The 24,220-nt window shown below is 42.2% G+C and overlaps 1 protein-coding gene across 1 annotated transcript in view; it reads right to left on the bottom strand.

Annotated features, from left to right (window-relative positions):
* PKD2 (polycystin 2, transient receptor potential cation channel) overlaps window positions 1–21,091 on the bottom strand; it is a 92,121-nt gene extending 71,030 nt beyond the window's left edge. Inside the window, exons 1-2 of the mRNA XM_030190664.1 lie at window positions 20,552–21,091; window positions 7,797–7,910 (exon numbers count right to left, since the gene is read on the bottom strand). Coding sequence (XP_030046524.1) covers window positions 7,797–7,910; window positions 20,552–20,987 — 550 coding nt within the window. The 5' untranslated portion in view covers window positions 20,988–21,091. The remainder of the gene's footprint in view (window positions 1–7,796; window positions 7,911–20,551) is intronic.
* Between the last annotated feature and the right edge of the window lie 3,129 nt (window positions 21,092–24,220).

The raw sequence follows: 24,220 nt of genomic DNA, 5'->3' as shown, positions 1-24,220 counted from the left end.
CAAAAAAGCCGAAAACATACTAGCACCTGGCTCTTTAACATTTTTCTTTATCTTGAAACCATACAACAGAAAATTCACAGTTTGATATAGCTCCCTAGGGCTATTCAATGCCCCTGCCACCTTCTGTTGAAAATACAAATTCCTCAAATCATCACACAACAGAGTGTATTCAAGCAACCTAATCTTAACCATCATCTTTGAATTTATGTCATTTTCTTTCTGCCTATCGCAATTCACATCTAACTTTCACAACTGCAGGTGTACTCCAAGAACACAGACAATAGCCCTTAACCTTAATTCTTTTCTTTGGCACAACAAATTCCAAAGCCTTATCCAAAGACTTCACTCATAGCCCCACCATCTCATCCAGAGTTCATATTTTCAAACTGCAAACTAGAAGCCCACGCCTCCCATAAATCAATTGTTTCAAAACTAGATCAAATTTCCAACTTCTCCTGAAGCGTCTCAACTCTTCTTCCCTCTATTTAAAAACAAAAGATACAAGCGAAAGGTCCGACCAACTAACAGTATCAACTGTACTCAACAAACCAGCTAACAATATTGGAGACAAAAAACACCAAATCCAAAACATGCCCCGCTGAGTGTGTTGCCTCATTTATAACCCGATACATTGAAACAGCATCCAAAAGGTGAAACAATAAATGATCCCTTCTGAGAAACTCCTCATCATCAGGTACAAAAGGGAGATTTCTAAATTATGTATGTTGGATGATTTTAAAGTCATTATCAACACCAGACAAAATTTGCAACAAGAACAATTTCACTTGTTCTTCCTTCTTCCTCTGATATACTGAAAAAAATCTCACCACTTTGCGTTACCTGTTCTTCCTCTTATGCTTCTGACATCCTGATTGCTCTTCTCATTTCCCACCTTTATCAGATGTGTTTTTCTTTTTTAAATGGTTGCCCATAATTTTTTCAGTTTCCTTTTTGGAGAATCATACTGGTTTCCTTTCATTTACTTTCCTGACAGATTTCTTGCAGTTACTCTATAGTAGGCCTTGAGAAACTCTGAGGATTTAGGAGCCAGCTCAAGAACCTAGTCAGAGTCAGACCTGTAATGACTGGAATCATTTATCTATTGTTCAAACTACAAAATATTTATCACATTAACAGTTTAAAACAAAAATAAAAAAATGTAACAAAACTACAAAACTCTGTAGTAAACATATTCCTAGAATGCAGCCAGCAATTATTTGAGAAACTAAATCTAACATATATATTGCCCTTCCACTGTAAACATGTAAAATCAAGAATGAAAAAAATAAAATAGAGCAGTGTTCAACTGTGCCTCCTTTTCCTCCTTGGTCATTTCTCATTTTTTCTGCCTACAGAACAATCACTTCTTAAAAACTCCAAAAGTAGATTTTAAAATATATAGGGATGAAGATATTATAGAAAATGTCCCTATGCTTTCAGAACTATTTCTCATGTGGTCTCTTTTGATCATGCATGTTGGCTAAATTTTGAACTGAAGGATCACTGCTTTAATGTTTCTGTACTGCACAATGGACCTAACCAACTATCGACCAGTAGCATCCATTCCACTCATGACCAAACTCATGGAAGGCATAGTGACGAAACAATTGACTGAATACCTAAATAAACACTCAATTCTACACGAGTCCCAATCAGGTTTTCAGACGAATCACAGCACCGAAACTGTACTAGTGTCCGCAATGAACGCATTTAAACAAGCAATTGCGACTGGCAACAACATCCTCCTCCTGCAATTCGACATGTCCAGTGCCTTTGACATGGTTAACCATGATATACTACTACATATACTAGAATACTTCGGAGTAGGAGGCACTGTTCTCAAATGGTTCAAAGGATTCCTGACCACAAGATCATACCAAGTAACAACGAACGAGGACAGATCACCACCATGGATACCTGAGTGTGGAGTCCCCCAGGGATCCCCTCTCTCACCAACACTATTCAACCTAATGATGATACCTCTGGCCAAGCTACTAGCCAATCAAAACCTTAACCCCTACATTTATGAAGATGATGTCACAATTTACATTCCATTCAAACATGATCTAAGTGAAATCACCAACGAGATCAACCAAAGCCTCCAAATAATGCACACCTGGGCAGATGCATTCCAATTAAAACTTAACGCAGAAAAAACACAATGCCTTGTACTCACCTCACAACATAACACAAAAAACTTCAACACCATAACCACACCATACTGTTCCCTTCCAGTCTTACAAAACTTGAAAATTCTTGGACTCACCATTGATCGAAACCTCATCGACACCCACGTGAAAAACACGACCAAAAAGATGTTCTACACCATGTGGAAACTTAAAAGAGTAAAACCTTTCTTCCCAAGATACATCTTGGTACAGTCAATGGTAGTAAGTCATCTCGACTACTGCAATGCACTGTACGCCGGATGCAAAGAACAGACAATCAAAAAACTCCAAACTGCCCAGAATACGGCCGCCAGACTCGTATTTGGAAAAACTAAATATGAAAGTGCAAAACCACCAAGAGAGAAACTTCACTGGCTCCCAATTAAGGAACACATTGCGTTCAAGATCTGCACGATTGTACACAAAATCATTCATGCAGACGCCCCAATCTACATGCTAAACCTCGTGGACCTACCTCCCACAAACGTCACAAGATCATCTCGCAAATTTCTCAACCTGCACTACCCCAGCTGCAAAGGACTGAAGTACAAACTGATGCATGCCACTATCTTCTCGTACAAGAGCACGCAGTTATGGAATGCATTACCCGCACACCTGAAAGCAATCAACGAAACAACTATCTTTCGAAAATCTCTGAAAACATTCTTCTTCAACAAGGCCTACAATGAACACCTATAATCTAAGTCACCTCACCAACCCACTCAATTATGAAAGCTCACCTTATACAACTATCCTAATCACTCCCTTCCTTCTTCCCTTCCTTGATAGTTACACATTACTAATTGTATCTGATATCTTGTTACAATAATGTCAACAAATCTATGTAAGCCACACTGAGCCTGCAAATAGGTGGGGCAATGTGGGATACAAATGCAATAAAATAAATAAATAAATAAATAAATACTACACGAGTCTCTTTTATGCAGAGCTTGGGATCTTGCCAGGTATCTGTGACCTGGATTGGCCACTACTGGAAACAGGATACTGGGCTTGATGGACCTTTGGTCTGTCCCAGTATGGCAATACTTATGTACTTATGTAACTCTATTCAAGGAACACAACATTCAGGACAAGAGAGGCTTTGTGAGTTTCATTAGGAAACTTGCCAAAACCTCAAAAAAAAAAAAAAAAAATAAAATAAAAAGCTGTGATCAGGAGAACCAAGGGTTAAAATGTAAAAGCTGCCTCAAAGATAATGCTTTAGACTGGATATGAAGAGAATGAGCAGGATTCACAAACTCAAGAGATCAATATTCAGCCATGCTTATATCCAGATAGCAACACATGCTATCCAGCTTAAGTGTGGCTGGCCAGAATATTCAGTGACACTATGGACTAGATTCAGTAAACAGTGCCCAAATTTGGGCATTGAAAAAAATCCACAGAGTGCTATTCTATAAACAGCACTCCGTTGCATGCCATTTATAGAATAATGGTTAGAGCTCATTTCCAAGCCAAAACTGAAACCTGGTGTAATTCCTGGAAAGTAAGTTAAGATGTAGATCCCCGGTATTTTAGTACTGCAAGCATTCTTTAGTGAATGCCCCTCCTATAGCCACACCCCCTTTTGAATCACACACTATAAGATTTGAACATGGATCTTTATAGAATAGTGCTTTGCAAGATGCAAGCGCAAATCCAAATTACCAATTAACGCCAATTGTTTGTGCCCAATTATTGGAGCTAATTGGCTTAACTAATTTAGTTACCACATATCTCAGAATAGCGCACATAAATTTGTGCACTGTTTACAGAATCTGGGAATACACTGAGTGTCGCTGAATATCCATACAAACTGCCTCAGCTGCACTGAAAACTAGAAACCAGTGCCACTATTTCAATCTACACATAAACGGGTCCCAGCAGCCATAACCTTAGCCTCTTTCCATATCCTGTCCCTCTAGCTGCAGTGTGTCTAATGAAAAAGAGAAGCTTTAGGCTATGGTTGCTGAAGTGTAGGGCAATGGTTGAGGCTCAGGTTGTGGCTGTAGCTGCATTCATCAACCAACCCACCTGCCCCCCCAAGCAGCCTCAGAATCTCCCCAATAGTCCATCCCCCCCTCGTCAGACTCAGCCTCTCCCCAATCATTCATCCATCTGCTCCCACAATCACATCTGTAGCATATCCATTGCCCACCCTGGCAGCAACTATGACATCACAACCCTTCCAGCAATAGTCTCTCTCAATCCCCTCACCCCAAAAACCCTAGCCTCTCTTAACCCCTCACCCCAAGCATTAATCTCTCTAAACCCCATTCCCACCCATCCCACTACCAAATGGTAGCTTCTCACAATCCCTCATTCCCACCTCCAACGGCAGCCTCTCATAACCTCTTACATTCCATGCCTTCCTCTTGGAGGTGCAGACATTTTCAATGCCTCATTTCCATCCCTCTACATCAAGAAGTAGCTTCTTCCCAGTCTATCATTTCTTTCTTAATTCTCCTTCACCCTGGGGTCCAATATCTACCTTAAACTGCATCTTCTAGGAGGTCACTGGCAGTGGCAGCAATTCACAGACTGTGCCTGCGGCCTGCTTGGAGCCTCTCTTCTGCCACATCCTGCCTCCATGTAAACAGGAGGTTGTGTCAGAGGGACAGGTCGTGGTAGAAGACAGTCTCCAAGCAGGCCACAGGAACTGTCTTAATTGTTACTGCTGCTGGGAATCTCCTAGAAGGAGCAGTATAAGGCAGACCAGGGGAGAGGGGGAAGGAGAGCGGAAGACACAGGGAGAAATGCTGCATTAAATAGGGGGAGGCACTGTTCACCCCCTGCTGCTATTCTATTGGTGTTGCTCTGTGTGGGCTGCTTGTGCCACTGCGAACAAGCTCCTGAGGCTGCTTCCCAAAGAGACATTTTTTGCGGTTCCAAAGCTGCCAATGCCACTACCCATGGGCCCACTGAAACCTTAGGTGCCAGTTCTTAGTCCCATAGTGACCTGGGGATTGTCAAGCCATGCTCTATAGCACTGTTTATTCAGTCCACTGTTCCTCTTACTTTACCTACTTCCTCCCACACTGCCAGCATCTCCTTAAAGTTTATCTCCATTTTATCATCACCAGTATTTTTAAAATTTGGGACTGATATTTCTACAACTCTTCTCTCCCTTGTTTAGAAATTCTAATTTTTAAGAATAATCCTCACCCCTCCCCTCTACACACCAATGCCAAGTGAACTGGCTTGTGAGATCAGATGTATGACGGATGTAAATCCCACTGACCACACAGACACACACACCTCCCATGTACCATCACTGATACATGTTCTGTATGTGCACCTTGAACATTTCCAGTGTGTCTGTCTTTTTAAGTTGCATACATGAAAAATCTGATTTATATCAAAACTGCCCACTCTTTGTCGGCCACCTGTATGTGAAACAAAAGTTCTTATATTTAAATGCAGAAGACTACAACAAAAATTAAACTCTGACAATTTGGAGAATTAATCAAGTCCCAGAAACCCCAAATATAACGGCTTGACTGTGCTATTCCATTATAATTAACATATAATATTTTACAGTATATCATAATATGGTATCATATATCAGCTAACAAAAATTCAACATCAGAATTAGCCTTTATAGGCCTGTCAGTGAATACAAATCTGTTCCTGCAAATTCACGTCAGGTTAACCAGATGGCTGCTCTGTTAATACTTACAACTGCCAAGAGCAGTAAAACTCTGCAGGGGAGCAACAGTAGACCCATACAGAGGAGGAAAAACAAACAAAAACATTCTCCCTTGCTCTCTCCCCACTCTTCTACAATTGAGCCAAGAGGAGACAGCCCAACAGTTGATTTAAGGCACAACGGGTAGTTCATTCTGTTATGTGCATTTAGATTTAAGGTTAAAATATACCAAGAATTAGGGTTAGGAAACTATTAATAATGATATGATGCCATTCTGATGTATGGTTGCTACTGCTCTCACAACTCAAAAGGAAATTCATTTTGCAAAGTCACTGAAAGGCTGACAAATACTGTCAGCCTTTCAATGACTTTGCAAACTGGGCTTCTCAAACCTGTCCTGGGGGCTCCCCAGCCAGTCAGGTTTTCAGAATAGGCATGAGGTAAATTTGGATATGATGGGTCTCAAATGTATGCAGGTTTCTCTCATGTATATTTATTGTGGAGATCCCAACCAGCTGTGGGGTTCCCAGAACAGATTTAAGAAGTCCTGCATTAGCAGCCGGAGTCTGTCCAGAGGGCAGCTCTAAAAACGTTCTTCATCAAAGAATATGGGAACAGAATTAAAGATCTCAATAGGTACACTTTGGAAGAAAAGCAAGAGAGGGAGATATGAGAGAAACATTTAAATATTAAAACACAAAACTGAAAGGAAACTCTTAAAGGAAGGGGAATAGTAGGAAGGTGAAAGGGGTAATTCAGGAGTAATCTAAGGAAATATTTCTTTATGGAGAGGGTGGTGAACACATGGAACAGCCTCCCAACAGAGGTGGAGACTACTGTATCTGAATTCAAGAAAGCATGGGACAATCACAGATGACTATCCATCCTCTTCTTTAGGAGATCAAGATTAGTAGTTGGTATGAATGACCAGAATAGAAAGGCCATATGGTCTTTACCTGCCATCATTTTCAATACTTCTATGTTTCAATGGGATAATGCCCAATCTATACACACTATTCTTCCAACCCCAAGGAATCCTAATCTACCCTGTTAAAATGTCCAGGGGTATAAAGTTCTGAATGCCCTAGCTGGGGAGAAATATGCCCTATGAAGCACTGTTATGATTTTTAAATCTGTGGATGAATGTCATCAACAATCTTGGGATTCATGTCTTCCACAGTCCTTGTAGCAACAGAAGATGTCTTGTTAGAAGATGTGCTGGTAGAAAGAAAGTTCAGGATCCCCCATGGAAATTTTGTTAGTTGTGGCCAGCATATTTGCTTGTTTTTCCAAAAAAATCAAAATATTGTGGTCTGCATCACTCAAATATAAATAACAGTACAGTTCATTAACAGGCTTCAAGTAGAAAATGACACGAGGACAAAATTTGTCCCTGTCCTCAAGGGGTTCTGTCCCCATCCCTGCCCCGTCCCCATGTCATTCTCTAGTAGAGGCTCATCAAGGCAAAATTTAAACAATGGAGCTCAATTGCCACTATCTGAGACAATCAGTGAGGCCTTCAAATGTTATATTTTCAACTTTGAGAGACCTTAAATGCCATTTAATTCTGTAACATTTAAAAAATAAATTGGAGGTGTAAAGTGAAACATAGGGGAACATGAAGAATTATCCCACAAAATATCACCACTGTGAAAACAACAATCTGGGGTTGCTGTTTCTACCCCATCTGCAATCATTCTCCCCTTGTACTGTCCATGCTGGCTCCAGTCTGTTTGATGCTTAAAAGGCACTGAAGGTTCGAGACTCTCCTGGAAAAAGCAAAAGCTTGACCCTTCAATCATCACTGTTTTAGATACTGGGAAGAAAGTCAACATCCTCCATCTGATCTCACATCATTATTAAAGAAGAAATAAGAAATATTAAAACGGTTTCCAATATGAAATGTTTATTTACCATCTGCACTGGTAATAGGAAACTGCCAAAGAATTTTTCCCCCTTGTACAAAGAAAGATACTTACAGATACATAAGAGTACAAGAAAAATAAGATAGGTGATCAGTTCTCGCAGAACACTCTTCAGATACTTTTCTCTGCTAGTGATGCCGTCCTCCATGAGGCTCGTACCCCACAGACCTGTAAATATGAAGAAAATAATAGAAGCTAAATCACTAAGTGTGATCACCTGTGTTATCATTAATATGGGTTAGTGCATGCATTAATTGCCATGACCATTATTATCTCTAAAGAGGTACATGCAACCCCTGTTAATCTTAGCATGGATTTTTGTACACAATCAGCATACTGTATTTAGGACTGAAATCAGAGAATACCACAAAAATTATGCAAACACTCCAACTGTACCCAATATCTGACAAGATCAGTATTCGAAAGTTCCCAGAACATAACATTTGAAGCCACAGATAGACCACGAGTTTCTTTTTCATCTGCAGAGATATAGTTAGATCATCTTATTTAAGGGTAGCAAATTAAGTCCACAGTGAAACATAGAATGGCTTAAACTGTTGTGCAATGGTGTGCAATGGAGTCTTACAACAATTTATAAATGGAACGCACATGTGGCAAGTTTCACAGCAAGTCCTGCTTTATAGCAACTAAACAATGAAATATACTACAGTCTTGATTATTCAACCTTCGCTGATCTATCTGGCATATCCAACAGACCCCCCCCGGTGATGACACAAGGCTTCCCTTTCCATTTTCTGAACATGGGACCCTACTTTTACCACCGTTGTAAGCCGGGACCTTGCTTTTACTGCCTTAGTTTCTACATTGCTTGAGGGATTGCCATTGTCTTCCGTATTATCCAAATTTTCATTTATCCGAAAACGGGTCGGTCCCAATTAGGTTGGATAATCCAGACTTTATGCCATTTTTTTGACCACCAGTTATTTACAAAGCATCAAAAGTACACAGCTAAGTCCTGTGTACTTTTGATGCTATGTAAATATTCTTCTTAGAGAAATATGTTGGGGATATTTGGAGAGTCTTGCACTCCTGGGCTAGAGTTCACATTTACTACCTACCACCACATGGTTCTTATTCTAGGATTGATTATGTTTTGATAGATGAAGTATTTTCCCTCGGGTAACAAGGTTGTTGGCACCAAGGCCATTACATGGTCCGACCACACTCTGGCACGGGTTAAATTAGCTGTGTGGGAAGAGGAAAGGAGGAAGAAATTTTGGCAAATCAATGAGTCTCCTAGATGAAGCTATTGCCACACAACAAAAGATGATTTTAAAAGCTACTTTGAGGTCAACAACAGTAGACCGGTCACTGTTGTGGTACTATGGGATGGTTTTAAAGCTGTTGTACAGAATCATCTTCTCACTTTGGGAGAGAAAAAAAATTTGCAGAAAGTAGAGGAGCTATACAATTATACCATTATCTAAAGAAAACATCACGAGCTTTGCTGGCCCATCACTATGGAACACTTTGTCAGGATACTTATCAACTTGTAAAAACTTTCAACAATTTAAACAGTATTTGAAGACCCATTATTTTGTAAAGGCTTATCCTGAACAATGATTGAATTGTGCTGAATCTGAGCTTGTGATTGTCTATGTTTCCATGTAAGTTCTTATGTATGTTAACCTGTCACCCACTTTGGATAAAGGCGGGCTATAAATAAAATAAAATAAATAAATAAATAAATAAATAAATGAATAAATAAATAAGTGTATAACAAAGCTAGAAGAGAGGGATATGACACTACTCTGATCCACCCAGATCCAATTATATAGGGAAAGGGCAAAATTAAAGGCCTTACACATAGAGGAAACTAGTTTCCATCATGCTTAGGAAAATGGAAGACTGGGCATCCAAATGGCAGATGAAATTTAATGTGGACAAATGCAAAATGATGCACATTGGGAAGAATAATCCAAATCATAGCTACCTGATGCTAGGGTCCACCTTAGAAGTCAGCACTCAAGAAAAAGATCTAGGTATGAATGTAGACAATACGCTGAAATCTTCTGCCAAGTGGGGGATATGATCAAGGTCTATAAAATCCTGCGCAGTGTGGAACGGGTAAATTTTTCACTCATTCAAAAAGTACAAAGACCATGGGACACGATGAAATTACGTGAAAATACTTTTTAAACAAATAGGAGGAAATATTTTTTCACTCAAAAAATAGTTAAGCTCTGGAACTGGCTGCTGGAGGATGTAACAGCAGCCAGCGTATCTAGGATTAAAAAAGGTCTGGACAAGTTCCTGGAGGAAAAGTCCATAATCTGTTATTGAGATGGACATGGGGGAAGCCGCTACTTGCCCCACGATTGGTAGCATGGAATGTTGCTACTAACTGGATTTCTGACAGGTACTTATCACCTGGATTTGCCACTGTTGGAAGCAGGATACTGGGCTAGCCAGACCATTGGTCTGACCTAGGTGTTTTTTGAACATGTGAATAAGGCAGGGAGGCTACTTGCTTTCAAATGGATGAAAACGAGTAACGCAGCCCAGATATGCTCCATTAGGGATCAGCAGGGGAAGATTTATGACAACTTGCATCATACAGTTGGGAAAAAGTGGGGTATAAATGAGATAATAAATAAACAAATAAATAATCAGACAGGGCTTTCTTAACTTCTATCAAAATCTGTACAATGCTAGGACTTGGGTGACCAAAGAAGATATGAAGAGCTATCTAAAATATACAACACTGAGGAAAACGAACAGGGCAGGAGATAGGTGAGAGGCTATTTGATTTCTCAAATTGGATATTACCTGGCTTAGATGGCTCTCTGAAGAGAAAAAGGAGGAGAACAAAAGCATTCCACAGAAGACAGTAATCTGAAAAAAGCAGAGACGGCCAAATGAATAAAGAGGTCACTAGAGCCATACTTAATAGTTTGATGACCTGACACAGCTGTGTTTTGGTGAGTGTCTGTGACAGGGGTCCTTAGCCTTCAACATCAGTAAGCTTAATATGTTTTCACAAACAATGAGCCTCTCATATAATAAGTGGATCAAACAAAGATACCCTATAGAGGTGGAAGGCGTAGACTAAAGGATATCTGCCAATGATATCTTGTTCGTGGTCAGTAGGTCACTGCCTACATTGATCGGGAACTGAAGGAATATAACATGTTGGTGGGGGTCACGGTGAACATGTCAATCTGAGATATTGACAGTTGGGGTGGGGGTGGAGTCTATAATAAAAGTAAACTTCTCCTTTTGTTGGGTAAAACGGTTATCAAATATCTAAGGGTGCAAACTGTGGTCAATGAGGCAGATCTTTACCATGCTAACAAAATGATGGATGATGACTTGGAGCAGTGGTCTCGCCATCTCTTCTCCACTCCATGAGCCTCTCCATCTTTTTTCCCCGCTGCAGGTCGTGTCGGATCTATGTGGTCTCTTCCCGTCTGCTTCAGTGGGAACCCGTAGTGCATGCTTTGCGCCTCTGCTCTTCTTGGTCCTGCACTGGTTTGATTTTAGACGCTGACCTGAGGCTCGTTCTCTCTGTCCAACTGGTGCGCCCTCATGCCGTGGTGCACCAGTCCGACTGGTAAGTCGGGTCGGAATTGGGTCCGTCAGCAACTCGGCCCGCTCTCTCCACTCACCATGTGTGGCTCACCTGCTTCGCTGAAGAACTCGCACGCCTCAGCTGCTTAGTAGTTCTCCCCAAACTGTCTCCAAGTGGCCCACATCGCTCCCAGGGATCAGTGTTTGCTCAAAAGCAGTCGTGAGTGGCCCTCGTTTACTCCCGAGAGAATAGTGTTCTTCCACAGTAGCTGCATGGAGAGCGGCTGGGAGTCGCGACACTTTGTGTTCCAGCTCCCCGGGAGCTGATGTTGGAGACTCGTTCTTGGGTTCAACCTTGGAGTTTACAGCACTTACCTTGTGGCGCTTGCCTCACCGGAGCTGTCTGCAGACCTTAACCTTGCTATGGAGGTGCTGATTTTCCTCTCCTCAACTTCGAGTCCTCCGGTATTGCCCAGCCTGGGCAACGGTGCTTGCTGGCTGGCCGTCTCGCGTGAATCACCTAGGCCGTCTACGGCAGTCGGAGGGATCTCTTCCTCGCTGCGAGTGTGCGTTGACTTCCATCTCCCTGGCACCGGCAACCGGTATCGTCCAAGTTTACATCTGGCTGGCAGTTCCACTTTGCTGGTAGGCCTCCTCTTGCAACATGGCCAGGGGCTGCCAGGTAAGGTTACAGCACCTAGCTTAGATGACCAGGCTAAGACCTGGTCCTGCGTGTCCTCCCGACTCTGCCTGTGAGGTGACTTGGGTCGCTGCCTTCCCACCGGGTCTCCGGCCATCGACTGCCCTCGATCAGGGCGCCTATCTGCAGCTGTGAGTCAGACCCACCAGGGTCCAGGAGCGCGCCACAGAGCTGCCTGCTCTGCGGCCATCTTGCTCATAGAAGAGAGTTTGAGCATCAGAAGCAGGTAACAGTGTATGTGTGTGTGTGGGGGGGGGGGGAATAGAATTCTCATTCAAGGCAAAATGTATGCAACATTTAGCAGGTAAAGCATAGAAACAAGAACAGGACAGAAACAAGAAACACCAAGGAGAGAAGTTGTATACTGGATTGATATGCTGTGTTATTTAACTAAAATTCAAGACAAAAGGAATAAGAATGCTGATATTGATATTTATTGCATACCCATGCTTGTGTCTCCATGTTTCTGTTATAAAAAATGAACTACAAAAAAAATTTCAAAGTAAAAACAAGACAAATAAAGGCAATAAAATGTACAATGCACACATTTAAATATACTACTTGAATAAAAATATAGGGACAAAAGAACTAAACCTCAGGCACCTTATACATGGCAACTAGCTACTTCAAACAGGCTTTACATACAGCTAATGTATACAAAACTATGAATGAACAAGCTAAAGGTTATTTGTAGCTACTGAATAGAAGCCAAATGGCTATCATAGTTGGAGCCCAGGGAAGGCCTATAACGTGGTTTTGTGGAATGCAGTCACAAGCTGTTCACTAAAACCAAATGCTTAGACAGGCTAGGGCATGTTCTGATCATAATACTGTCCCATTGACTCAGAAAGACACTTCTGCAGTACAGTCACTTCTACACCAATTGCAGAAATGAACTTAGTTATATCTAAAGATCACGTCTCAATATATTCCAAAAGCCAGGTCACCATGGCACCTTGGATTTCTTAACCCTAAATGTTTTGTCGTTCTGCTGCCGGAAGGAGGTTGGGGAAGGCAAGGATATGGAGAGCCTGACTGGGAGAGAGAGAGAGATGGGGACCCATGCCTTGGTGAAATGTGAAAACAGATAATAACCTCTTTTTGTCATCTATCAAGTGGGTGATACCACACAGCTAACACCATTCTTCCAGAAGGAAGACTGCTGGTTTCTGGCAGTTGTACCATGAGGGATGGATTTACTAAACTTTTGTTGGCTACAGACACACAATGGGAACAGAGCCTTAAAAAAAAACAAAAAACAGTTTCTAAGGTGTTACTTTGATCTCAGATGTGTTTACTCCCACCCCTGAATTTTAATGGGGATAAGGCTGGGTGTGGGGTGAAAAAGAAATAGAAGAGGTTTCAGCCACTGGCTCATGTTTTTGGGCTGCCTTCTAGATGTTTATGTTCAGTAAACATTTGTCAAGGCCTAATAAAATGACTAGTTTTATCATTTATGTTTAATATTTCATTCGTTTTACCATTCAATCCAGGAGGAAGGACACTGGGAAAACTCCTGAATCAAGGCCCTCCACTTGCATCACAGTCATCATGTCCCTAAAAATTGGCCTAAACTAACAGAGAACAGCAAAAATAAAGATAAAACACAGGAGCTGTGCAAGGGCAGTCAAGCAGCTTAAAAGAAACTTGTCCAGAGACTCTGGATATGCCTTGAATTCCCTATCCAAAGGACGATAGTATACCTATTAAAAAATACAAAAAAAAAAAAAAAAAAGATTTACTTTCCTGACTTCTTTACATCATGCTGACTGCTGCACAATAAGGCTAAGATGCCAAGTAGTGCTGTAATACATGGAAACAGAGCAATGCCAAAACCTAGCCGTTAGTATATTACTCACCACAAAGAAATGCAGGCAGGCAGAACACTGCTATTGTACACTAAGGTAGCCCTGCAAGTTGAGATGGTGTGAACTTTTTTTATTACTTTTTTTTTTCAGTTTGAAACTTTGCGGCCTTTGGGCCAGTCTTGTGAATCAGGCCAACATGAAAGTTAGGGCTTGAATACACCAAAGAGGAGATTAGCCTGAACCCAAGAAAGGAGGGAAGACAGTCAAACTGAAATCCATCTAAGCTGCAATACCTGATGCAGACATTCAGAACTATGTACATCATAACCACATAATAATAATAATAATAATAATAAAAAATTATTCACTGCCAGTTTTCTTCGAATGACTGATCAATCCTTTCCATATAGTTTGTCGAGTGCACCCCAAAAGCCAAAGAACAAAGAGTATTAAAGCCCTAATGCAAAACTGCAATACTATCAAGATAAATCTCTTCATCAAAGTACTTTACCACCTGCAGATATACTGTACATCAGTTCAATCACAGTGCTGCACAACCACTCAAAACCCTTTCAACACAGCTAATTATAGAGGCTGCCATCATTGAAAAGCTCCTTGCAGTGAATTGCTAGGGAAAAAAACTCAACCAATTTCTTGATAGCCAAGGGTTAACACACCCAGGGGCCTTTTTACTAAGGTGCACTAATGTTTTAAGCGTCCTAATGCTAGAGACACCCATAGGAATAGATGGGTGTCTCTAGCATTAGACCACGCTAAAAACACTAGTGCGCCTACAGCGCGGCTTAATAAACAGGGGCCTCTGTTTTGTATCCTAAAACTGGTACACTGCCCATATGAGTATAACCAGTGCTAGTACACTAAAAAAATGTAAACCTCTGAGTTTTATTTATTAAAATTTGATAACCTCCTTTCTGAGGTAACTCAAAGACACAGAGAGGGGCATAATCGAAAGGGGCGCCCAAGTTTTCCTGAGGACGTCCCGGCGAAGGGGCAGGGAAACTCGTATTATTGAAACAAGATGGGCGTCCACCTTTCATTTCAATAATACGGTCAGGGACGCCCAAATCTTGACATTTAGGTCGTCCCTAGACTTGGTCGTTTCTGATTTTCGGCGATAATGGAAACTAAGGATGCTCATCTCAGAAACGACCAAATGCAAGCCATTTGGTCATGGAAGGAGCCAGCATTCATAGTGCACTGGTTCCTCTGACATGCTAGGTCCCTCTGACATGCCAGGACACCAACCAGGCACCCTAGGGGGCACTGCAGTGGACTTCAGAAAAAGCTCCCAGGTACATAGCCCCCTTACCTTGAGTGCTGAGCACCCCAAAACCCACTCCCCACACTACTACCATAGCCCTTATGGGTGAAGGGGGGCACCTAGATGTGGGTACAGTGGGTTTCTGGTGGGTTTTGAAGGGCTCACATTTACCACCACAAGTGTAACAGGTAAGGGGGGTCCGCCTGCCTGAAGTGAACTGCACCCACTAAAACTGCTCCAGGGATCGACATACTGCTGTCATGGAGCTGGGTATTATATTTGAGGCTGGCATAGAGGCTAGCAAAAAATATTTTTAAAAATTTTTTTGGATGGTGGGAGGGGGTTAGTGACCACTGGGGGAGTAAGGGGAGGTCATCCCCAATTCCCTCCAGTGGTCATCTGGTCAGTTCAGGCACCTTTTTGTGGCTTGGTTGTAAGAAAAAAAGGACCAGGTAAAGTCGTCCAAGTGTTCGTCAGGGACGTCCTTTTTTTTCCATTATGGGTTGAGGATGCCCATATGTCAGGCACGCCCAAACCCCGCAATCGCTACGCCTCCGACACACCCCTGGGAACTTTGGTCATTCCCGCGACGGAGAGCAGTTGGGGATGCCCAAAATCGGCTTTCCATTATACCGATTTGGGCGACCCTGTGAGAAGGACGCCCATCTTGCGATTTGTGTCGAAAGATGGGCGTCCTTCTCTTTCGAAAATAAGCCTGTTAATCTTACCAGAACGTGAAAAGAAAACTTAAATACACCAGGACAGCTAAATAGACTATCACAATGAACCAAACTAGCAGGCAAATCATCAAAAGCAAACAGGGGGGCTAGAGGTCAATAAAGTCAATGTTTACTTCCATCCGATGATCAGAGCTGGCCAGCACATGGAACAACACGCTAGTTTGCTCTGATCGCTAATTGCACGCAAAAGCATACAAACGAGGGTCTCTTGCATTCCTCCCTAATGATGGAGTGCTTGTTAAGGTTTTGTGATCATTACTAATTGACTATTAAATGCTCCTTCAGTCGATGTATCGCTGAATCTCAATCAATTGACCCCTGAGGAAGGCTAATATAGCCGAAACACGGACCGTGTTGGGTCCAAATAAAAGTTTTTTGGAGCAACTTACCCTTGTGTGTGGAGACTGATCTCTTGACATTGGGCCCTCTCTACCCCATTTCTGTTGCATCCTAGAAAGCCCCACCCAGTGCATCCCAGAATGCACCAGGCAGGGCGCCAACATACAGAGGGATTCCCAAAGCAAATCAGCTTATTTGCATGCGATTGGTGGGGGAGCCAATCGGCCAGCTGAGCATGCACAGAACAGCCAATCACTAAGAATGGCTGATTTGCGCATGCTACAGATGGCTTTCCTACACGCATACAAGCTGCGTGTAAGAAAGCAGGTAGCCTTTGTTTTGTTCCATTTCTCCTGGTGTCCCAAGGATCTAGCAGCAGGTACAGTTGTTGCAATACCTTATGTTGTTACGGACGGAAAAACTGCTGTCACCCCGGCTTCTTTGTCTTCTCTTCGCTCCTCCAGCCAAAGCCTCCATGCCAGCCCATAAAGTATTCCTGGGGAGCTGAATCACACACTGCAGCTTCCCTTACAGGAAGGAGGTGAGAAAGAGCCGAGAAAGAGAGGCTGGGGGCAGGAATCTCCAGAGAACAGCTGGCTGAACTTCCTCAATCTCAATGTTCGTTCCCCCCACATCCTTTGCCTGCAGGCCTAATTTTAAAGGAAAAATCAAGTGCTCTTTTAGACCTGCAAGCTGCTGGCCATCGGGAGGAGCAAGAACCGGCAGATCAGCTTCCTTGCACCAGCACCAGACAGTCTGAAGCTCACAACAGCCACAGCCAGGCATTACCGAGAGCTCTAAGACCTCTCGTTAGATTTTCTCGTTTTTGTTAGCTGCTACCATGATAGGAAAAAAAGAGGTCGGAGAATCCTTTTGAGCATGTCTCGTTTTATTCCTTGCTCATTAAATCGGCTAGAACTGATATAAAAACCACGTTGCTGGCTCCTTAGGTTTAGTGCATCTGGGCCTCAGTGCTTTTTGAATATTGGGCCATATACTAATCTGTCAGTCCATCTCCTGTTCAGCAGTAGAAGACAAAACTCATCCACCATACTACCAAGGAAACTGCTGTACTAAAATGGATTAACAACTGTTTTCACATGTGCTTTTACAAAAATCAAGTACATAAAAATTAACTACACCTCACTGAAGATATTTTGCATTAAGGGATCTATATTAAGTTATATACAAATACTCATTACATCCATTACCTATTAGTGCATAGAAAAGTAACCCACCTTAAGCTACAACTTAGAAAGGCGTGAGCCAAATGCAAATTAATAATATAAGCTTTGTATCTTGGCACTTCACACCTTTTTGCTCTTAATGTTAATTTTACTGTGCTTTAATGTATATTAATGCTTGCAGTAGCAGCTACATACTGTGGTAGACAGGCCTCAAAGTAAATATTACTGCTTCAGTTGCATGGCACCCCCAACAGCTGAAAAGTACAGATACAAAGAAGGGCATTTTCGATATGATGTTTAAGTCTGACTTTGAAAATCTGAAGAAAGAAGGTCATTTTCAAAAAAGAAAAACGTCTCTCTTGTTTTCGAAAATAGGTTTTGTGATTTGGACATTTCGTTTTTTTGGTTCATTTTCAAACAAAAAACGTCCAAGTGCAAAACACACAAAATCAAGCCATTGGGATGTAGGAGGAGCCAGCATTTTTAGTAGACTGCTCCCCCTGCCATCCCAGGAAAGCAATAGGGCACCCTAGGGGGCACTGCAGTGGACTTCATAAAATGCACCCAGGTACACATCTCACCACTGCTCCCTTATTTTGTCTGCTGAGCCCTCCCAAAACCCACTACCCCCAAGTGTACACCACTACCAGATCCCTTATGGGTGAAGGGGGCATGTGGGTACAGTGGGTTTCTGGTGAGGTTTGGAGAGGCTCACAGTTTACTCTACAAGTGTAACAGGTAGGGGTAGGTATGGGCCTGGGTCCACCTGTCTGCAGTGTGCACTGCACCCACCACTAAACTATTCCAGGGACCTGCATAATGGACCTGAGTATAAGATCTGAGGTTGGCAAGTAAGGTTTTTAATCACGTTTTTGGGGGGTGGGAGTTAGTGACCACTGGGGGAGTAAGGGGAAGTCACCTCTGATTCCCTCCAGTGGTCATTCAGGGCACCTTTTTGTGCCTTGTTATAAAAATAGGTCTACCTCAAAACATCTTACTGTTAGTCTTGGACGGTTTTGCTCTGTTCCATTATGGCTGAAAAACGTCTTAAGTGTTAGGAACGTCCAAATCCCACCCTTAACACGCCCCCTTGTGATCTGAATGCACTTGACGGACTTAATAGAAAAATGTCTAAAAATTGGTTTTGAAAATGCCTACTTGGACATTTTTGTGAGAAAAACATCCAAATACAGATTTATGCCACTTTTTGGACTTTTTTCTCTTTTGAAAATGAGCCCAAATGACACTCTAAAGAGTATTTTCATTTTACATAGTAATAAATACTCGGAATTAAAATTGTCCTTAAATACAAAAAATATTTGAATGAGAGGCACTGCATATCAAAACTGCATTAAAACTATGATTATATTGAAAAGTAATAACATATCATCTGCTTAGCTAACAGAAAATGGATATTTAAATTAGGTGCACTGGAACCACATGGTTTAAACTCCGCGTAGAGTGGTGTCATTTTTTCTGAGTTGCCTATTGGCAGATTTGCAGACAGCGTCTGATGTCACAATAGCTATATCACACAGATCTAGTGCGCTTGATCAGGTGTCGAGGGGAACCTTGCGAAGAGGAGTTGTGGCCGCTTCAAGTACTGTGAACGTTAGCGCTTAGATACGTATGAAATGAGAAGTTCAGAGATATTTTTTTGTAATGGCATGTGTTTTTGATTTGTCTGCAGAACAGCCCCGCCACCGAGACCCTGAAGCAGCAGTGCGAAACGCTGGCCATCGTCGGCTCGGGTTTGGAGGGCGAAGAAAGCATGGCAGAGCACTCGATCTGGCAATGAGACCCCTGGACCAGTACCGACTTTAAATATAAGTGTTGGTACATATGCTGAGTGCAAAGTAGCAATATTTAAATAATATTGTAAGCACATTAAATTTCAAGAAAAGATCTAAAATATGTAAATGATGGGAAGCTGTCAATTTTTGAAGGTTTTTTGGCCAGTGATGAAGATAAGATCATAAAGATCTGTTCTAACTCTGGTAGATTTAAAAGGTATCTAGGAGCTCTTTGAGGCCTTTTTCCTTCCTGCAATAAGTCATTTTTTGTTTAGTGGAAATCCTCTTAATGAATTTTCTGGCGAAATAATGTTTCCATACCCCACTGTTGTGGTTTAGCTAACAGAAAATACATAACTATTAAAAAGTACTGTCAGATTACAACAAAAAAGACATTACTAATGTCAAAGAAATCATGGCTTACATTACACTATCAAAAGGTTAAGGTGCCCATTTTCAAAGCAGACTTACAAAGTTACTTACGGGCATATTTTCAAAGCACTTAGCCTTAGGAATGGATCCACAGAAGCTTAGCTGAAATTGGGTGGCGGGGGGAAGAGGGGTTGGTGGTTGAGAGGATAGGATAGGGGAGGGCAGACTTATACGGGGGTCTGTGCCAGAGCCGGTGATGGGAGGCGGGACTGGTGGTTGGGTGGCGGGAAATACTGCTGGACAGACTTATACGGTCTGTGCCCTGAAAAAGACAGGTACAAATCAAGCTAAGGTATACACATATGAGTTTATCGTGGGCAGACTAGATGGACCGTGCAGGTCTTTTTCTGCTGTCATCTACTATGTTACTATGTTCCAAAGTTCCATAGAAACCTATGGAACTTTGGAAGGCTAAGCGCTTTGAAAATATGCCTCTTATGGGCTCATTTTCAAAGCATTTAGCCTTCCATGGGCTTTGAAAAGGAGCCTTTAAACTTTTAGTTTAAACCTGTACTGTATGCAATGTTGTCAACACTGGAATCCCCAGATGTAAATTACAAAGACCTTGAAATCACGTGTACTCTCCCATTTTTTTTCAGTCTTGAAGTTCTTTTCAGTTGCACTGTCTGGATTTTATCATTTTTCTTTTATTACTGCGTTTTACTCAACTCCTTTAACTTAAAAATGGTACGCACTGAACTAGAAAGCAATAAAAAAGTTATAAATTCTACTTGCACTGCCCCTCTATACATCACCAACGTTCATAGGTCTGGATCATTAACCCCACATTGTACCATCAATTGTTTCTTTAAAAGTTTGACACTTTTTTCAATTAATGACTTAACCACACCCCCCCCCCCCCCCCCCCCGTATAGTACCACTGACAGATCAGCCTGCAAACAGTCCAGGGCGGAGAACCCCCTCTCCACACGACCCCCGTGTCAAACCTCGCTTCTACCCTAACCTTATAGCGAGGCTCTCCCGGGGTTAATCTCACCTCGCAACAGGTGCAGGATCCTCTTGGCGCCGGAGGCTCGGTGGCTCTGCCGCCCAGGGCTGGGACGCACAGGGCCCCGCGCCCCCTCCTCACCTCCGTGCCGCCGCCGGCCCGCTCCCACCCCTCCTCCTCCTCCATTGCTGCTGCAGGAGGAAGCGAGGGATACGGTGCGGCGGCCTGGCCTGCACTCCACGTCCATCTCCACCACAGTCCCGCCACCGCCGCTTTCCTCCTCTTCCTCCATCACCTCCTCGTCCTCTTCGGGCTCAAAGCCCGGGTTATCACGGCTCCAAGCCTGCCGGGAGCAGGGGGAGGGCGCTGTCCTGCCGCCTCCCAGCCGCTCCAGTTCCATGCCCGACTCCCCTCCAGTTGCCGGGCCCCGCGCTCCGACCTCTTCCTCCTGCTGCTGGGGTTGGACGCGGCTCGGGCTCACCATGACAGCCCACGGGCGACGCGCTGCAAAGAGCACAAATCAACCCACACTACCGCCATCTTTTTCCCGCCCGTTGCGTCACTGCTGCTCTGCCCGCCCACTTCGTGACGCACCAACCTAGCAGCACCGCCCCTCGAACCCGCTGCTGTCCTGGGCCATGCGTCTGGTGTCTCTTGTTTGTCGCCAAGAAAGTTGGAAAGGAACAGGAGGAGACGGCATGAGCCTATCTGGCCCATTGTGTGGGCTGAAGTCAGTAGGCGGAGCTTGCCGCCACATTGGTACACCCAAAACAATAGCAAAAGCTTATTAAAAATAACGGACTGCCTATGCGTCGTCCATCTGTTAAAAAGTCTAAAGGCTGTTCCAGTTGGATAGGCAGTGCCTAAAAAAGGAGGAGGACAAAGGATTTTACTGTAGTTTATTTATTTGGCAGCTTTTTTTTTTTAAAGCTTCCCATATCTATATCTCTAGATACATATCTTATATAATATACTCAACAACTGTTACAATTATATCCATCTTTATTACATCTTTAAATATCATAAATCTAACAATTATTGTCTAAAATCCCAATATACCAATCATTCATTCATCCACTCACACAATCTTAAATCCCTAAAATCAATGACAAAAGTATATCATTGCAGTGCCCAGAATAATTGTGTCACTCATAATTTCACCAAAAATTTCAATAACAGTGTTGTTATGGAGCCTGTCAATTACACAGTCAATCAGAAAGAACTTTTCTTCATTAACATCTTCTTTTAATCCACTCGTAACCAGTCTTTAAGTTTCTCTGTATATCAGATGTTGTTACAATAGAGAACAGTGAATCAGCAGTGGTTCACGCTGTAAAGTAAGGCTCTGGTTTGAACCTGGTGTGGTGGAGAACTGTTATAAGAGCAGCGGACTGATCTTTAAAAGGCAAAACAACATCTGATATACAGAGAAACTTAAAGACTGGTTACGAGTGGATTAAAAGAAGATGTTAATGAAGAAAAGTTCTCTCTGATTGACTGTGTAATTGACAGGCTCCATAACAACACTGTTATTGAAATTTTTGGTGAAATTATGAGTGACACAATTATTCTGGGCACTGCAATGATATACTTTTGTCATTGATTTTAGGGATTTAAGATTGTGTGAGTGGATGAATGAATGATTGGTATATTGGGATTTTAGACAATAATTGTTAGATTTATGATATTTAAAGATGTAATAAAGATGGATATAATTGTAACAGTTATTGAGTATATTATATAAATTTGCTGCAACTATTTATTGAAATTAACCCAAGATAGCATTGTAGATACATATCTTGAAATAAAATTGAATACCACAAAAACAGCATAAAAATCATTGTAGCTACAAACAGCAGTAATAAACACTGTTCTATAGAATATAGTAATACATGGCCAAATTTCAGTGACCATATCTTGTTTCCTGATGGGCTCATCTTAACTGTTGTTGTAATCTGCCTTGGAAAGCCTGGTGTATAAAGATGGAATATATTGAAGTAAAATTAAATTCTCCTTTCATTGGGGCACATGGAATCTCATCTTGACATCATCTCTTTTGTAGAAGCTGACACTTTTAGATACACAAATGGATTATTCTATTACTACTACTACTACTACAAATCATTTCTATAGTGCTACCAGTCGTACGCAGCGCTTCACAATTGAACATGAAGAAAAGAAAGTCCCTGCTCAAAAGAGCTTACAATCTAAGTCAAGACAGACAGACAGGACAAATAAGGGATAAGGGTAGGACAGACAGATAGGACACATAGGGATAAGGGACTATTGAAGAGAGGAAGACAAGATAAAGGTTACGAACAAGTGACAAGTTAGGAGTCAAAAGCAGCATCAAACAGATAGGCCTTTAGTCCGGACTTGAAGGCGGCCAGGGATGGAGCTTGGCGTAACGGCTCAGGAAGTCTATTCCAGGCATAAGGTGCGGCAAGATAAAAGGAACAGAGTCTGAAGTTAGCGATGGAGGAGAAGGGTGCAGTTAGGAGAGATTTACCTAGTGAACGGAGTTCCTGGGAAGGAGTGTAGGGAGAGATGAGGGTGGAGAGGTAGTGACGGGCTGCGGAGTGAATGCACTTATAGGTCAATAACAGGAGCTTGAATTGTATACGGAAATGGATAAGCCAGTGAAGTGACTTCAGGAAAGGGCTGATATGAGCATAGCGACTTTGGCTAAATATTAGTTGTGCAGCAGAATTTTGTTTTCAGAATGTTTCAGGGGCAAGTGGTTTTATAAGTCAAAATAATAAAAACAACTATTTTGTTTCATGCAGATCTCTCATTTGCAGAGCTGCCAAGGGGTCCCAATTTTTGAGAGGGAGATTTTTAGTACATGCCCCAGCCCCACCCCAATCTACATGGCTCCGCCCCCTGACACACCTCAATCCCACAGCCATTTCAGAAAATATTTTATTTAATAGCCTTAATTCCCTATTCAATTAGCTTTCAGAGGCCAAAACCTCTTGCCTCAGGTCAGGTCAGGACAGTATAATGCTGTTATGGTATCCTCTCCTGACCTGAGGAAGGAAGTGCTGGTCTTTGAAGGCTAATCAAAAGTGTTTTAAAAATTAGTGAAGGTATCACCTTATTTTCTATTTTGTGCTTTATTTGCATTTATTAACCTTCCTTAACACAGCTACCACATTGCTTTATCCTAAATTAAAAAAATAAAATAATTTTCTGTACGTTTGTTGTCTGGTAATTTACTTTTTCTAATTGTGTTGGTCCCAGTCTCTTGACTCTACATTCCTTTGTCTTCTCTTAACTGTCTTGCCAGGGTTTCCTGTCCATTTGTCATTTTCTCTCCTTTTTCTTTGTTTTCTTCAATTTATTTTTCTGCCTCGCTCTCTGTCCAGATTTAATTCATTCTTACTATCCATTCTTTAATTTCCCTCTTTTTACTTCATCTATCTATGGCTTTTCATCTTTTCCTCACTTTTGTTCTCCCCATGCTCCTTCTTCTTATTCTCCAGTCTTTCACTAACTCTATCCTCTCCCCCTTTCCATCCAGCATCTCCCTTCTTTCTTTCCCCAGCCTTTCAGTGTCTCCCCCTCTCTCTCTGCATCCTTCCATCCAGTCTCCTCTTTCTCTCCCTAACCTTCATCCAACACCTTCCCTCTTTCTCTCCTACCCTTCCATCCAGTGTCATCCCTCTTTCTCTTTACATCCTTTCACCCATTACCCTCTCCCAATCCTTCCGTCCA

This window comes from Microcaecilia unicolor, chromosome 2 (assembly GCF_901765095.1).
Source record: "Microcaecilia unicolor chromosome 2, aMicUni1.1, whole genome shotgun sequence".
NCBI classification, from domain to species: Eukaryota; Metazoa; Chordata; class Amphibia; order Gymnophiona; family Siphonopidae; genus Microcaecilia; species Microcaecilia unicolor.
Note: the sequence above shows the minus strand (reverse complement) of the source record. Positions and strands in the feature narration are given on the sequence as shown.